This window comes from Astyanax mexicanus, chromosome 2 (assembly GCF_023375975.1).
Source record: "Astyanax mexicanus isolate ESR-SI-001 chromosome 2, AstMex3_surface, whole genome shotgun sequence".
In the NCBI taxonomy this organism is placed as follows: domain Eukaryota; kingdom Metazoa; phylum Chordata; class Actinopteri; order Characiformes; family Acestrorhamphidae; genus Astyanax; species Astyanax mexicanus.
In genome coordinates, this window is record NC_064409.1 from 57,232,580 (window position 1) to 57,250,750 (window position 18,171).

Genomic DNA, 18,171 nt, shown 5'->3' on the forward strand with positions numbered 1-18,171 from the left:
AAGGTAATATTTAGCTTTAGCGCTAATGCTACAGTAAACAATGTCCTGAGAGCCTTTTTTCCCACTTAAGAGTACCAGCGTCAAGGTTACTGGAAGAGTAATCTGGCTGCAGATGGTCTGAGGTTTATGCTCTTACTGTCTTTATATGGGCACATTTCATCTGAAGCTTGGAATCCTCGAGGGGCAGGGGGGCGTGTTTCCAGCAGGTCAGTGGGATATTGGGTCACGGTTGCATAACAGAGGTAGACTCACTGACGTTATGTACTCCATTACCGTGATTAATGTGGCAACACGGTTCAAGTGTGATTTGTCCTTTTATCTGTCTCGTCTGGTTGGCTAACTTTCTCTCTGTCTTTTTGTCTCTCTGTCTTTTGTAGGTATGGCCGTGACCCCAAGTCTTCCTTGTCTCTCCTCCGTCTTGTAGAAGTCATGGATTAAAGAAAGGGAGTGTCCACGTGTGTGTGTGTGTGTGTGTGTGTGTGAGAAAGAGAGAGTGTGTGACTGTGTGTGCATGAGCTCCTGGACATAACCATGGTGGTGAGATGGCAGCTGAAGAACTCTCAGTGAGGACACAGAAAGTAAGTAAGGCTAAAGGTTATTTACCTTCATTCACTAGTCACAACCTATAGCTTTCCAAAAGTTTGTAGACAGCCCTCATAATTAGTAATTTTAGCTACTTTAACTCAGGGGTTCTGTTGCACAAACACAACATCTACAAAGAAAAGCCTTGGCAAAAGCCAAACATGATCTTAAAGTCATCATGTCCAATGCCAAGCAGTGGCAGGAGAGGTGTAAAACTCCCCAGTGGAACTCTTTTCTATGGTGTGATGAAGCTTCATTGGGTATCGCCAAAGTCTCCACCAAATGGTCACACACACTGATTTAGCTGGACCACCTTTAGTGTTGATTGCAGCACGCACTTGCTGTAGCATTGTTTCAAGAAGCTTCTGCAATGTCACAATATTTATTTAAATCCAGTGTTGCATTCATTTTTACCAAGATCTTGCATTGATGATGGTAGGGTCTGACCACTACACAAAGCCTTTTCCAGAACATCCCAAAGATACTCAATAAAGTTATGTAAATGAATAAAGGTCTGGACTCTGTGGTGAACAATCCATGTGTGAGAATGATGATCTCATGTTCCCTAAAACTGATCTATATTCAGTATATTCATGTAGTCATCTAACCTCATTCTTTCAGCACATACTGTTGCTGAACCTAAACCTGACCAACTGCAGCAACCCAAGATCATTTACTTAGTTTGGGAGTGTATGTTTTAATTACAAAACAGCCCATTCATCCTTCACTCTACTACACACCCACGAATTTGATTTAACAATGTGACAGACAATTTTAGCTTTATTTCCTTAGAAATTGCACATCTGTGTTAAGTATAGGTGCAATGCAAAGATCTTAATGCATTCAATAGAAGGGATGCTCACAAATATTTGCCTAATCCATATAAAGATATAAGTATATGTAAGTGAATTAAGTAAATGATTTTTTTTATGTATTTACAAATAGAATATGGTTTAATCATTACCGTTCATTTCCATTCCAAGTCAAACTTGCAAACAAACAGAATGTAACTGCTACTGTGTTCCATACCTGGCAACCCGGGGTGTGGAAATAGTACTGGGCACAAAAAGCTCTGTAAAAGACAATTTAATGAAGAACATACTGGCTGAAGTTTCTGTTAAGTGATGCTAGGATGTTTTGATTTTTTTCTTAATTGATTATTTTCTGAGATAGTAAATGATGTTTAATGATGTCTTAGCCCTCATTGGCAAAAAGTGTATACAAAAAAAACAATAATTGGAAGTAATAGTTTCAAAGGTACTAAAGGTACTGGCTAAAGCTTGGCTACTGAAAAATCCGTTTTTAAGAAATATTACATAGCATGAATAAACCATGACTTAATACTACAAGCAACTTTCAAAAGACTTCAGAAGACATGGTATAGAGACACCTTAGGCTGAAAAAGGCTACAAAAGCACTGATTGAGACCTTTTGTGTGCATGTCTTATTATAAAGTGAGTGGAATAATGAGTGATATGAAAATGCCATAATATACACAGCAGCAAGCAATTCAGTGTAATTTAAAGTTACAGTACATAAATATTCCCCTTTGATAATTATGTACCAGTACTCAACCTTTTACAAGAGCTGCTGCAAAGGTTAACGATGACTCTTCAACTTGCGTGGCCTGCTGAGCTCATATACTGTACAGTATTTTTCATTACAATCCTATACAGTTATGTTTTTATGACTAACTATAGCTTACGTTTATTAATATATTATATTATATAAATGAAAGCAGGATTGCATATGTTCCAAGCTGCTGTTGCGTTGGTCTGTGATACGGACACACTCTTAAGCTCCCAATAAAACACAAAAGCATGAGTCATCTGAGTGAGGAAAATTGGCTCGGATTGTGCAATTTCAGGGAATTTTCAGGTGATGATTTTTGACATATTTACGTGCACACAACTGTCCTCCTTACTTCCAAACATGAGGTCATGATGAACTTGAGGCTTAGAGGGAGGACGATTGGTTGCCCCACCTATATTAGAACACAGTTAACACAGTTTGACTGTTACAGACGATACAGAGTAGGTCACTTTATGAAATCGTAGACACAGGAGGACTGGACCAAATCCTGTTTAACCTCAGCAATGTTTTATATCAACAATAATCCCAGAGTTTATCCCAGATGTTGGAGCATGGAATTGCCAAGGCCCTTGACTTAATAGCTTGAGTGCTTTCCTGAACTCTTATGCTTATGGCGAGGCCTAGCCGGCACTAGACTACGCAACACAATGCCAACGGCTGGCAGTAACTAGGTCAGCTAAACTCCTGCTAAAGTGCAGAGCTGTCTGATTAATAATGCATAGGATAAGGAGGAAAGAAATAAGTTCTTCATCTTGAGCAAAGATATTTTCTTATGTGTGCCAAGGCACACACACACCAACATACATGCAGCATACATGTTATTTCATTAGCTTCGGTTACGAAAGCAAGACCTGGCAGAATAGGGGGTAGCAGATGCTTAACATTTGCCCTTATTAGGAAATAGTAGGGCATTACTGCACTCAGAAGGAGTTTTGCATCACACGTGAATGGTTGCTAAACCCGATGAACTCACTCACCCTTGTGCTGAAGAAAAGATAACGCAGCTGGCTGTCAGACAAAACCCTTGCATCCTAAAAATGGCAGCTTTACAGGAGAGGGAAAAAAAAACCTTTTACTTTCAATGAAAGTCAGTGTACAAATCAGTCTCAAATTTGAAAAAACGTTACAACAGATTAAAGTGTTTCTTACATTTACTTTGGCTTTTTTTGTCATTGCAGAAACTATGGACACAAAATATATGTATCAAATGTTATCTGATCAACTTCAATTTATTCATTAATATACATCAATCGCTACATTTCAGGCCTGAAACACATTCCAAAAAGGTGAACAGCAAAGTATTTACCACTTACCAGTTATGTTGCTGTTCCTTCTCAAAACACTTAAAAGCATTATTTTTATATTATTATTTTTTTATTTTATTTCCCACTCTTTATTCTCCGCACATTATCTTTGCTGGGCAGACCAGTCAAGTACCTATCTACCCTTTTCTTCTGCAGCTAGTCCGTCTGTGCAGCATGTGGTTTTACACTGCCTGGCCAAAAAAAAAAGTTAAATCCACCTGGATTTAAGTAAGTAAATGATGTGGGGTTGATGCTGCAGTCGGTCAGGTCTAGGTTCAGCAACAGTATGTGCTGAAAGTATGAGGTCAGCTGACTACCTGAATATACTAAATATAGACCATTTGTTTTCTTCCCTGATGGCACAGGCATATTTCAAGATGACAATGCCAGCATTCATGAGGGCTGGAATTGTGAAAGAGTGATTCAGGGAGCATGAGATCATCATTTTTACACATGGATTGTTCACCACAGAGTCCAGAACCTAACCCCATTGAAAATCTTTGGGATGTGCTGGAGAAGACTTTGTGCAGTGGTCAGACTCTACCATCATCAATTCTGCAAGATCTGGTTGAAAAATGAATGCAACACTGGATTTAAATAAACCTTGTGACATTGCAGAAGCTTATTTAAACAATGACACAGTGAATGTGTGCCGCAATCAAAGCTAAAGGCGATCCAACGAAATATTAGAGTGTGTGACCTTTTTTTGGTGTAGACTTTTTGTTGGCCAGGCAGTGAACATGCCATGTTGTCCAATTCTTCTAAAAAGTGCCACTGTGTGATGGTCTCTCCCAGATGCCTTGGAGCCCATAAAAGATTGATAATGCTTTTGGATATGGATATAATGCTTTTATTTTAAATGCTAATGTTGTAAGAGGCATTTCTGAGTCAAAGTAATCCCTTGCCAATGTGGCTCTGCTGTCAGCTATTGTTAAATTATGGTCCTTGATACAGTGCTGTCTGAGCGATTCAAAATCAGGATTTTTAGCTTAGGCTTGTGCCCTTGCTCCTTACATACTGATATTCCTCCCAATTTCGTGATTTTATGCATTTGTTACAAACTGGAGATCAACAGCCCATCCTTGCTCCTCAAAGACTTTGCTTTTTGTGGATACTGGTTTTGTACCAAATCATAATTATAATCTCATGTTGACATCATCATTATTATTATTTTTTTTTACCTCATCACTAGCACACATTTTCTCTATCCAAACTTTTTTGGAATGTTTTGCAGGGCTCAATGCAAGAATGGATATTTCTTAACACATGAAATGGACTTATTGAGATCAAACAGTTTGTTTTTGTTTTTTCGGTTTAATCGAAATCAAATAAATGTGAGAAACATTGTGCTTATTTAAAGTTTACATATCCCATGCTGTTGCAACTTGTCTGACATCGCTGAGAAGTGATGCTACTATATATACACCTGTAACTAGATTTCAGTTTTCATCCACGGCTGCTCTTCCTCTTCTTCCCCATCTCCCATCAGTTTGACTGGATTATCTCCCTGGTTATGTCACGTGACCCAGGCAGAGAACATCTGTAACATCATACAGTGTTCTGTAGAGGCACAGGAACAGGCTGCAGGTGGCACATATGCTACAGCTAATGTGCTATGATTTCTTTTACTGCATAAATACTTTGTGGGTGTATGATTTTAGGATCACAGGGGAAAAAGGAATTAAAGAATATTTGTAGCCATTTAGTTAAATAACTTTTTTTCTGAGAAAGAGAGAAAGTAAGCATGTAAGGGGTGTCAATTAAGCATGTACAAATACTTTATGTTACTCAAATAGAAATGTTGGTTATCTATAATTTACTGAAGTTATTATTTTTCTGACAACTTTTTACTTCTACTCCTTACATTTTTACCCAATTATCTGAACTTTCTACTCTTTACATTTTATAAATAGCCTTGTTACTCCTATTTCATTTCAACTTGTTTTCATTCGGACTTGTCATTGTTAAATAAAAACTCTATCCAGATAAATCTCTCCATTTGGATAGAGTGAATTTGATTGTGGCTGAATGAGAAGGACAAACAGCAAGAACATAGCAGACGTATATGTATAAGATCCAAATATCCCAACTAAGCTTCTTTAATATATTTGCATTGTACCAAATACATTAATTTTCAATGGGAATATACACGGCTGCCTAGTTGGTAGCCTAGTGCATTCCAAATTTTTCAACATTAACATTTTAATATAACATTATGGCTTTTAGAAAAATGTGTTTTGGGGAGGGGGTAGTGCACTACAGGCTTCTGTGGTGTGGTGGCCTTAGCTTTTGTCCTTTTTACTTTTACACTTTTTCTTAAGTAAAAAGCTTAAGTTGATACTTCAACTTCTACAGAAGTTGGAAGAGGATTTTGAATCATCAGTAGTTTTCGTTTCTTTTACAACAACTGAAAAATTCTCTATGCTCTTTTACACCAAGTGCATTTTTTTGGCAAGCACTATAACATAGTGGAACTATCACACACAAGTTGTTGAAGGCATTATCGCTTGGTTGCAGTGTCTTTTTTTAATATAATTTTATTTCAATTTTTTTCCCCATTTCCCATTCCAACACACTCATCAGGACTCTCCCTATCACTAGTAGTGCCCCAACACCAAGAGGACTAGCACATGCCTCCTCCGATACATGTGAAGTCAGCCACCGCCTCTTTTTGAACTGCTGCTGATGTAGCATTTACAAGTAGCATCACAGCGTGCTCGGAGGAAAGCGCAGCAACTCGGTTCTGATACATCAGCTCACAGACGCCTTTTACTGATTGACAACACCCTTTGGAATGATGTGGGGACAGAGCGCCATCTACCCACCCAGAGAGAGCAAGGCCAGTTGAGCTCTCTCTGGGCTCCGGCAGCTGTTGGCAATCTACATGAACAGGATTCGAACCAACGATCTCTTGATCATAATGGCAGTGCTTAGCCCGCTGAACCACTCGGAGCCCCCTAGGTTGGAGTTTCTAATTGAGTGGACAGTGAGTGGACATAGTGTTTAAAAACTCCAGCAGCACTGCAGTGCCCAAACCACTCATTCCAGCACAACACACACAAAAACACCGTCACCTACATTTTGGCCTGACATTGCATAAAAACACACTTGTGTATGTGTGTGTGTGTGTGTTTGTCTGTAGAGCTGCTTCTTCACTGTGGGCAGTGTGTCTCACATTCCTCACATTCTTATGTCACGCTCCGTAAGCGATGCGGAAGCGTCCAGCCGGCCACCCGGCTGACACACACGCTGGCGCACATTTACACACACAGAGGCCTCTGTTATTGCAGCGTACCTGTAGGTGTTGCCGCTGTGCCCAGGACAGCTTGGTCTGGGCTGTGCTGACCTCATCTGCATGGCATTTGACCAGGAACAAATACAAGACCTCAGAGTCACTGTCTAAACAGAGTGGGCCGCAACGGGACAGTAGAACATAGAGTGAGGATTGTTGGAGGTGGTGGCGGTGGGGGGGTGAAGAGTATTGTGAAAGTATTGGTCCCATCTGCAGAGGGAGCAGACTGGAACATCACCTCATTCTGCCTACTGTCCAGCTTTGTGACTCATTCACACTGTGCGTGTGTAATGGAAGGAGCGTGTGTGTGTTTGTGTTGTGTGTTGTACATTAAGGACCTAGAAAGGACATTTTACAAAGACTTTGTCTTTGTCCTTTGTTTAAAAAGTGGAAGCCGAAAGCATTTCCTTAGGTCCTTAGAGCTCAGCTTTAAAGAAAACGTCTCTTGAAGCCTTTTCTAAACAATTTCAGATTCCAAGATCATCAGTTCAAACATGCATACAAGTCAGATAAGTACATAAGAACCATGATCTGTAAGAAGACCCAAACTGTCACCTTCAGCTCAGAGGAAACATGTTTGAATTGTAAGGTACAACCTAATAACCAGCAAGGCACAGGCCTGCCTTAAACTGAAAGCTGATGGAACATCAGTGTCGGTGTCTACAGTCTACTGGCATTCAAGAAAGAAACCTCTGCTCTTAAAAAAGTATACCTACAACAAATACCTTAAACAACAAGTTCAAATAGGGTTACCAAAAACCTTCTGGAGGAATGCTTTGTCTGCAAGTGAGACAAAGATGTTTGGAAGAGTGAAAAAAGAGACATTCAACTCCCAAGACAATTCTACAATCTGTTAAGCATGGTGGTGGGAGCATCATACTCTGGGCTGTTTTTGGAACTGGTAGTGGATAAACTAGTGAAGGCAAAGGAAGTAAAACATCATTAAAACACCATTGTGGTTTGTTTTTTTAAGTTATAGACATCCCAAGTTTAAAAATTAATTTCAGGGAGGTACTCCCGGACGTGGACTTGGAATCCCCCCCCCCCCCCCAATTACTTATCTCACCATGCCTTTTTCAATAATTTAGTCCCCCATGGACAATGCTAAAATTGTGTTTTACTTTTAACAGACATGGATATACTTTAGAGTAGTCGGAAGTAGGGCTGTCCCTAACGATTATTTTTTAAACGATTATTCTAACGATTATTTTTTTCGATTAGTCGACTAATCTATTCATTGAGAAACATATTTAAATAATTATTTTACGTTTTAAAGCAAACGATAAATTACTATATTTATATATAACAACAACAACAACAACAACAACACAAGCCTACTAAACCAAACCCCACACTTATAATCACTTACATGTACAGCACGTTGTTTAGATCTATAACGCTAAAAATGGATAAGCTCCCATACACCACAACCGTGTGTTGTTTTCTGTGACCGCTAGATTTTGTGACCACTGGCAGTTAGTTCTCAGCAGACCGGTGCACTGGCCGATTCGAAACGTGTTCGTTTCTAATGTTTACCCCGACTGGCCAAAACGGTTCAGTTTAGGGCTGAGGGTAAGGTGTAGGTATAGAAAGCTTCCGTTTTGCCAATGAACGCTCATAACCGTGAGCACTGGTCACAAAATTCCGACGGTGACAGAAAACGGTGTGACACCGCAGCGCCGACGGCGCTAGCTAAAATAACTTAAGGCATAATAGGCATAATAGCTTAGCTAAACACCTGAACTTATGAATAATGCTACTGTTTCTGGAAACTGCGAAATGCCATGCACAAATATAAACCAAAAATTTATAATTTCTGCCTGTGGCAGGTTTAAAACCTTTGGTAGACAGCCTTAAGTCTTTTTAAGGACACCCGCGGAGACCCTGATGTAAACGGTAACTTACTGTGTGACCCTGTTGACATAGTGCTCCTGGATGTTTGCGCTTCAAGTGCTCCTTTTGCACGTATGGCAGAGGACCACATTGTTGCCCTTTTGCGTGAAATGCTCCCAAACTTTAGATGCCCGCTGGCGTTTTTTTGTAGCTGGAGATTGCTCTCCGGAGTCCAAGCTCTCTAGAGCTTAGATTCTCTGCCCGAACCCGACATGACCCGAGGCCCGCCCGTAAATCCGACCCGGGCTCCAGAAAATAGTCCGAGATGTAGGCGTCTGTTTTTTAATTATATTTTTATTTAAAAAAAATAACGAAAACTGAAAGTGAAACTAAACTAATTTATTTATAAGCGCTGTTTTCACTACCGCAGTTCTACAGCGCAGGTGTTGTGCCGATTCTGTCCGCGAAGCGGGAGTCAGATTCAGCAGAGAGTCGGATTCGGCACAAACGCGGCGGCACCTCGCGGTCCGCGGTGTCAGTTGTAAGCGCTCGCGCTAGCCGCAAAATACGGCAGAAAACACTGAGGGAGCTGCAGAATTATGAATGGGACTAGAATATGAGCACGAGGAGATCAAAGAGAACCTTCACCTGTGAGTAGCTCTCTCTCTCTCTCTCTCTCTCTCTGTCTATCTCTCTCTCTCTCTCTCTCTCTCTCTCTGTCTCTCGCACGTGAACTCCTCCGCGTTTGACTTGCAGAACTGTGTTTAGCTGTTCTTAAAAATCATTTTAATTAAATAATAGTTCTATGCTTCTATGTTACCGTGTTAATTAACATAATTCTGATCACATTTCGCTCATTAAAACAGCCCGAAAACAGCCAGTTGGAATTTTTGGGCCCGATCTAACCTCTAATGCTCTCCACAGGCGCCGCCATGTTTACGACGCGCCGACGCACGTTATGCAAATCGATGTATTTTTGTAATCGATGACGTCGATTATGTCGACGCGTCGCCCCAGCCCTAGTCGGAAGTAAAATAAGTTTTGATGGGAGCCACAATGCGCTTCTTTTACTCACTGAACACATCCCGTCCAGGATGGAAAAAAAAAACTGCTCGCCCACACTAAAAACTGATTGGCTGACTCACAGATTCCAATCAGAACCTTCGCTGGTTTGCATGCACTTCATGAATATGCACACGAGGGAAACGCCTGTTTGTTTCAGATTGTTTCAGATTCCGGGAGGTTTTATCTGACTTTTGGGCATCAGGGAGCCGTTATTGATATGTGGTAGACGTACACAACTTCTAGGAGACTTGGGACGCCTAAAGTTATCTTTTTTTTTTTTCTGTAGTGTATGTATGTATGGACACTGTACTATACATAATCTATTAAGGCAACACATATCAGATTTAAGTCACTTTAACCCAGTAATGTGAACATTGCTAATATGGCAAAAAAAAAAAAATAAATCTTTGCTTATCTCTCAGCTTTTCAACAGAGGCCAACCAGACAGATCAGGTGATTGTTAGTCTTCCCATGAAAGCAGTGAAGTGAAATATAGCAATCAAGCCTTTTGTCAACAAGCTTTTGTTTTTCACTTAGTCATCTGTAGATTTATCATCAGCTGCTCTCATATCGCTCCCCAGGCATTCTTCATAGACACATCAGACTGGGCTATAATTAACCAGTCACCAGTGTATAGGAGAATGGGAGAATGGATTGACGTTTGACACGAAGATAAAAGCTGGAACTAACCAAAATCTGTCTTTTGTCTTTTTCTCTTTCTGTTGCTTTTCTCTCTTTCTCTGTCTGCTACTTTCCTCTGTCCTTCTCTAGATGAGAACGTGACGCTCTGGCTACCACAAAGGCCACTGCTGCAGGCTGGGCAGCACAGCCACATGATCACATGACTCTGGACATGGACGCGGTCCTGTCAGACTTTGTTCGGTCCACAGGGGCCGAACCGGGTCTGGCACGAGACCTGCTGGAAGGTAGGAGAACTAATTTCTTATTCTTAACCACACTTTGGCCAGTCACTTGGACGTTATATTTTCAAAGGATTATTATTTTGAGAAACTGTATAATTGTTTTTTTAAGAAATTTGATGCTAATGATAATATTTATAATATATTGATAATATAATATCATTATAATCCTCTTATACCTTTTTAAAGAGCAGTGAATGTTTGATAGAACATAGAACATTCATAGATTGGTATTGGGATAATAAAAATGGCTGTCTCAATTGTGTGACTGGTCTCAATTGCATAAAATGTAATGGACGAAATTAGACAAAATTAAGATTAGCTGATGCCACTAATGCAAAAAAGAGGACCATAAATATATAAAAAAGCATACAGATTAATTCAAATTCATAATTAAGGTATATATTTAAGCAATAGTACACTAGAGGGAGTGCTATAACGTGTAATAATGGCACTGCTGTGCCAATATTTCACGTTATAGCATGAATCTTGAGTGTATTAATGCGCTTACACCACAGTTCAATTATTGTTGTTTATTGAAAGACTTTGAATTAAAGGGATGAGAAAATACGGTCTGTTTGGTTATACAAACTCCGTTCCACACAGTTCCATTGCTGCTCTGTTTGTAGCTGTGCTGTTTGGCTACTTTTGCTAGTTTACCTGTATGTGGTGGAGTAATACATGGAGAGCTTTGGTTACAGTGCATTACCGGCTGATAATGTCACTCATAGTACGCCTCTCAGCCAATCACACTGCAGGATTGGAACTAACAGTGGTATCATAAACCATAAGTGGATAAGATGTAATCATCATGACTGGCCAAACCACATGAAGATATACTGTATTTACCTAGACAAGTTGGCTACATTGTGTCCTGCAACACTGTGTTATTTTAATGAATGTACCTGATATTAACTGGGATGTAGTGATTTATTGCTTTGCAGTCCTCATATAATGTTGCGTGTGTACTCACAAGCATTCTGTGTGTCATCTGAATGTAATCATTGCAGTAATAAGTGTAGTGTTATATGTTCCACGCCGCTGTGTGTGAGGCGTAAATTGTATCAGGGCCTGGGCTATAGGCCTGTGGAAGATAGCTGCCTTTGGCTAAGCTAGCAGTAATGAGGCATGCGATGTGGTGCAGTGAAGTGATGAATTGCTGTGCTCTGCTCTCAGTGCTGTGCTCAGCTCCAGTGTACAGGGATGCTCGTATTGTCATACTATGGCAGTGCTGAGACTCCATATAAGGTTCTCCTGGTCTTCTGATATTAAGAACAGGATGAGTTAAATTATCGTATGTGTTGTGTATTAAGAGCTGATGTATACACCTTGTATTTTGCCGTTTGTGTCTGTGTGTTTGAGTGTGTCTGTGTGAACAGGTTTGTATCAGGCCGCTGCCTGTTTTGCAGCATTTTGCTGGATTTGTCCGAGCTGCTGGCACAGATTTTTTTAAGCCGATTTGAAAACGGGAGAGCTAGGGTGGTGGTTAAAGGTACAGAAGCATTTATATTTTATATTTTTTTTGTGATAAAATGTTGGGAGTGATCATAATGCCATAAGGTAAGTTTTATTTTTGCTGTTTATGAAGTGACTGGCATTGATTATATTAAAATACAAAAAAAAAAAAGAACAGTCCGCCAGCCTACAATTAGTTCTGTGTTCCCTTTGTTTAATCATGATATTACATTAATATCACATAGACCTGCCTGTGTAGTTTTAAAAATGTATGACATTCTGTGATCTAAAAGTAGACAGAATGTAGCGTTAGGAAAAGACAACATTAGGAAAAATTTTGTCAGTACATTTTTCTGCTGACAGAAATGAGGTAACTTACACAATTTCACGATTCAGCCATTGGTAACTGATAAGCTGTATGCTTCCATTTCCCCACTATCAGCACATTTCCGACACAAGTATTGTCTGATAAGCAAAAGATTAAAGATGCCCATTAATTATTATATATAAATAGTCAGTATGTCACTTTTTTGGGGAGGAAACAGTTCAGGTGTTTATTAACAGGTCTAATTACTCCACTGTTATTTTATCTCAGAGTAAAACATGATGAGTTTCTGTTTGCAGAGGCTTGTACATTTACATTTACATTTACATTTACATTTATGGTATTTAGCGGACGCCTTTATCCAGAGCGACTTACAAAAGTGCTTTGTTGTTTACTTTAAAATATCCATAGCTAATTTGTAAAGGCTAGAATCAAGAGATACACCTAGCTATGATAATAGTTAGAACCCTATAGTTAGAACATCTTTGAAAAGATAAGTCTTCAGTCGGCGTTTGAAGACCGCAAATGACCTGCTGTTCTGATACTGAGTGGAAGTTTGTTCCACCACCTTGGTCCTTTAGCACAGAGAAGAGTCTGGTTGTTTGTTTTCTGTTGGTCTTGAGGGTTGTGGGTCCAGCCGAGCTGTACTGGAAGGTCTTAGAACTCTTGGTAGAGATCTGGCTTTGACCATTGCCATCAAGTGTAAGGGAGCTGGTCTGTTTTTGGCTTTGTTGGCCAGAGCCCGGGTTTTGAATCGTACCAGTAAAGCTCACTGAACCTGCATGTTATAGCATAGTTTTAACACTGCAGCAAAAAAAAAAAAAAAACTGGGTGCCTTGACTGTGCACAAGGCATCACAAAATCCGATGATTTTTAAGTAATTTAGGACATAATGTCAGAAATGTCAAAATTTCAGAAACCTGCCTTTCCGTCCTAGATCATGGGTCTTCCAGCAGGACAATGACCCAAAGATGAATAGAAACAAAGCACCTGAGAGTTCTGAAGTGGGCAGCAGTGAGTTGAAATCTAAATCCCATTGAACCTCTGCGGAGAGATCTTAAAATTGCTGTTGGGAGAAGGCACCCTTCAAATAATGAAAGACCTGGAGAAGTTTGCTTAAAAAGAGTGGTCCAGAATTCCAGTTGAGAGGTGTAAGAAGCTTGTTGATAGTTATGGGAAGTTATAGGATATATATCTTGATTTCAGTTATTTTTTCAAAGGGTGTGCAACCAAATATTAAGTTAAGAGCACCAATGAGCTTGTGCTGCCCATTTTTGGTTTTTTTTAATGAAATTATATCAATTATTTTTTCCCACTGTTTTTTGTGTTGTTTCAATACACACCAATGAAAAGAAATGATTTCCTTTACATGTGTGTAATACAAAATGTAAATTTGTTAAACATGTGTGTAAAACAAAATGTAAATTTGTTAAACGTGTGTATAACAAAAGTGTAATTGCAATAATTTTCTGGGACAAATTTCAGGGGTGCCAGAACCTTCGGCCATAAGTGCAGATACTGTTGACTTTTATCTTAGCACAATTCTCCTGCTGTGATCATTAGGCCATGCATAACTAGGTTTTTCACTGTTTAGTCAGATTTGACTAGGGCTTTTACTAGTGGGCTGGGCGAATGTACATTTTGGAGATGTAAATATAATTGAAACAGTTTTGGGGTTTGAAATTGGTTTTCTTGCTTTGTTAAGGACACAGAAGTGTTTCAGTTATATAGTATATCCTTTCCATTGTTCGTGTACCAAACCCTCATTATTCAGCAATGTCATGGTAAATACAATGTTCTATTCTCCAGCTCTTTTTGACTGTGTGAATACTCCCTACACTAAATCTGAAGATAAAGATCTGTCTCTAAGCTGTCTCTGCATGACTGTGGGTTTTAGCAGGTTTCAGGGTCTTTAGCATGTGAGCCAGTTTCTCTGCTGGTCTGGTTGGCTATAGCTCTGGTTCTCACCCAGGTCCAGTGGAGGAATGTGGTGGGGTTGTGTTCTGATTGGCAGCGGGGAGGCCCGGCGTGCTGGGCGGCGGAGCTGATTTAAGGCTGTGTGTGACGGCTTTACGAGGACGCTCCCCTGGGAGACCTTTGTGCCCGCTCAATGGAACTCATTGAGGAGTGGAGAGTTGTTGGCACTGGCAGAGAAAGCATCACCTCTACAGAAGAGACAGGACAGAAATATACTTCCACTGTAGAGAACGGAGAGATATTTTACAGTGTATTTACTCTATAATATACAATAATTAACTTTTTTTCTAGAAGATTTGAAATTAATCAAGTATGCTAAAATGCAGGCTCACACTGTTACACCTTTATAGAAACCTTTATAGCTTACTCAAAAAGCTAAACTTTGCTCTCACTTAATTTGCTTGCTGGCTTACTGTGAGTCTTTGTTATGTATCAAGAGCAACGGTTTTCAGGGTAATGTCAGCATACCACCAAGAAGGACAAACCACATCCAACAGGATTAACTGTGGACGCAAGAGGAAGCTGTCTGAAAGGGATGTTCGGGGGCTAACCCGGATTGTATCCAAAAAACATAAAACCACGGCTGCCCAAATCACGGCAGAATTCAATGTGCACCTCAACTCTCCTGTTTCCACCAGAACTGTCCGTCGGGACAATAAATTATTGTGGTCTAAAACCAGGTGTTTCATTTTCATTGTCCAACCCCTGTATATTTCAAGTCACAATGACATCTGTGCAGTGTACAGTGTATGCATTCAGAGTATTGGAAGTGCCCGCAAACAAAGTATTGGGACACATGCACATTAAACCTACAGGAGCTTTAATGGCATCCCATTCTAAATACAATAAAGACATAAGTATGGGGTTGGACCCCTTTGACACTGAGTGGCTATAATTTCTAAATGCTTCCATTTTGTTTTATAATACCATTGTGAAATATCTAGGAGCAAAGAAATTTCACAAATTACCTTGTTGTAATACTGAGATTATATTACACTACCCCACTGGAATTCAGAGAGCTCTTTAGAACCACCCATTCATTTTTAAATATGTTTTGTCCATATAGTGTATATACTTGACTACTGGTATATTAGTGGTAATCAATAACCATACAGAAGATGAAGTCCATACGTAGGTAATAACGATAGGGTGTAGGTTTATTGTGAAAACTTGTTTATTGCAAACGGCCTCTTAACAACGCACTAGATTAATTGTATTAAATGTGACGACTCTGAGTGTCTTAGCAAACTTGAGACACTGAGAATATGATGATGCAATGAGTGCTTGCTGTGGTATACCAGGTAGTTGCTATGCTTTTACTAAGTGGTTTCTAGTTGGCTAGTTGGTAGTTGGTTGCTATCGTATCATAGGTGGTTGATGGGGGACTGCTGTGATATTCCAATTGGTAACTAGGTGTTTTCTTTGGTATAGAAGGTAGTATTTGTATTAAATGTGACAGCTCTGAGTGTCTCAGCAAACTTGAGACACGGACATATGACCTGAGAATCACATATTGAAATCCAGTGTTATGCTGCTTTTGCTATCAGCAGCCTGAGCCCGAGAGAGCACAATTGAAGCCAGAGAGGGTACTATTGTCCATGCTTTTTCTAGGTGGCTAAATTGATTGGCACTAGCATCTTGTGGCAGATATGTTGGAGCTGGGATCTATCGCTTTCTTCCTTTCCAGGCATGTAATGCTCCTACATGCCTAGTTACGCTGCATTGGCAGCATCTTAAAAAGAGGCAGTGGGTGACATCAGATGTATCGCAGGAGGCATGCGCTTGTCCATACCCTCTAAATGTGAGCAGTAGGGGTGTCACGATTTCGATATTTTATCGAAATCGATCGAAATTATGTCATGGTCTCGAGCATCAAAGTCAAAAAGATGATCGACGATCCCTCCCTCTAAGCTACGCTAGCACGTGCAGTGCAATGGCGCAGCACGCTATGCAAATGGCGCAGCACACTGTAGCCAACGCCACAGACATTGTGACTGCTCAAAGAGCAGGCCTTTCTCCAGAGAATGTGGACATTCTCATCTCCTTGAAGAAAAACTTGAAAAAATAAAAATAACAGTTGTTTTGTCTAGCCTCAAATATGTTAATATTTTTGGTACCTTAAGGAGCATCTTTCTCTCAGATAAAGTTAATAATATATCTTTGTTAAAGAAAAAAACTTGTCATTCTCAGGGACCGAAAAAGTCTTAAAGTCTTATTTTTCATGTTTAACTGTTATAGTAGGATAGAGTTCAGTTTGTTACAGCTCTATTTGTTCTATTATTTTGTACATGACTGTTCCTGTATTTTTATTATTTATTTTGTTATGTTGCTGTTTTAATAGTGCACACTGCTGCTACCAAAAAAAAACACTAGATGACATTACATATATATCTTAATTAAATTATTTAAATTTGACCATTAGTGCCTAATGTGGTGTATTACAGATCACTTGTATCACTTTGGACCACTTATATCAAGCCCACCTTTTGAAATAAGATATTGTAAATTTGATGAATCAAACCAATGACTGACCAAAGACTAATCTAAAACTGGCATAGGCCTCTCTGCTGTAAAAAAAAAAAAGAAATTCGAGAATCGAATCGAATCGCGACCCTAAAATCGGAAATAAAATTGAATCGAGGACTTAGAGAATCGTGACACCCCTAGTGAGCAGTGGACATGATATGGCGGTTTCTAGTGAGTGAGGTTGTTTATTGGATCAGCTAAATCAGGAAAAGAAGGATAAACATTTGAATAAGTATAAAATGTATCCTTTGTTTGTACATTGATCTTGTTTTTTCCCGTTTTTTTTTTTGCTTTCAGATATGGGCTAACTGTTTGTAAAGGTTACTTTAATTAACTGGTCAACTAGGCTAACTGTTCTGATTCGAGTGCTAAAAGCTTATCCTTAAATATATTAAAGATTACATGCAGGGATGTAAGACTGTGTCATCCCTTGTTGATTCTGAACTCATCTTCCATTGTTCTGATATCTTTCTCTTTCCAGCAGTGTTTTTCATTTTGTTCATCTTATTTGCATACCCATTTTAAGGGAAATTGTGAATAAACACACACCTGCTGTAGCATGTCTGGAAGTGCAGCTGGTGAGCTGCTAGCACTGTCTCCATCCGCCTCAGCAAGGCCAGATCAGGCCTGTTTCCAGCCCAGCACTCAGAGCAGCCTCCAGAAGAACAACACTCCGTTTTTTTTATTGGGCTGCCTATATGTTAGCAGGCCTGTGAAACTGACACTTATTGGAGCTGCGTTGATTTTTAATAGACTTTGCGAGCAAGCGGGAATTGCAGGCGGATCTCATCTTTTATTTACTCCATTGCCACAGCCGTATATGTTACATTATTGCGGACATAATGACATTATTGCAAAGGCATCGATTTTGCTGTCATGATTTTGCATAGCGCCGCTGATTAACGATTCAGGTTACACACATACATCCAAGGTACATTTTCAGCACGGTCACTTGCTGCCGTTGCAATTTGAGTTTTGTTTATAGAGCGGGTACTGAAAGGTGTGTTCTCTGGGCTGTCGAGAAGAAGTGTGCTGAATAAGGAAGGGCAGAGTAGGCTGCATGTACAGGGGAGAAACTTCCTTAGCTAGCTATTTTCAATTTATCTCTCTAGTGGAGTGTCTTAAAAGCCCTATCTGGAGTCTGCATGTTAATGGATGCTGCCGTTAAACTCTTTAAGATGAGGTCACCCATTGCGCTGATCTGAGGCCAGCCCCCATTAGAGTCCAGACCATAACTCTGATAAGGAAAGACACAGAGCAGATCTGAGATCAGAGCTAGCAGTGTTCTGCGCCTAACAC

The 18,171-nt window shown here is 39.8% G+C and overlaps 1 protein-coding gene across 1 annotated transcript in view; it reads left to right on the top strand.

Moving 5' to 3' along the window:
- otud7a (OTU deubiquitinase 7A) overlaps nucleotides 1-18,171 on the top strand; it is a 123,682-nt gene that overhangs the window by 54,697 nt on the left and 50,814 nt on the right. The window contains exons 2-3 of the mRNA XM_007246487.4: nucleotides 378-578; nucleotides 10,441-10,595. Of these exons, the coding sequence (XP_007246549.3) occupies nucleotides 10,511-10,595 (85 nt within the window). The 5' untranslated portion in view covers nucleotides 378-578; nucleotides 10,441-10,510. The remainder of the gene's footprint in view (nucleotides 1-377; nucleotides 579-10,440; nucleotides 10,596-18,171) is intronic.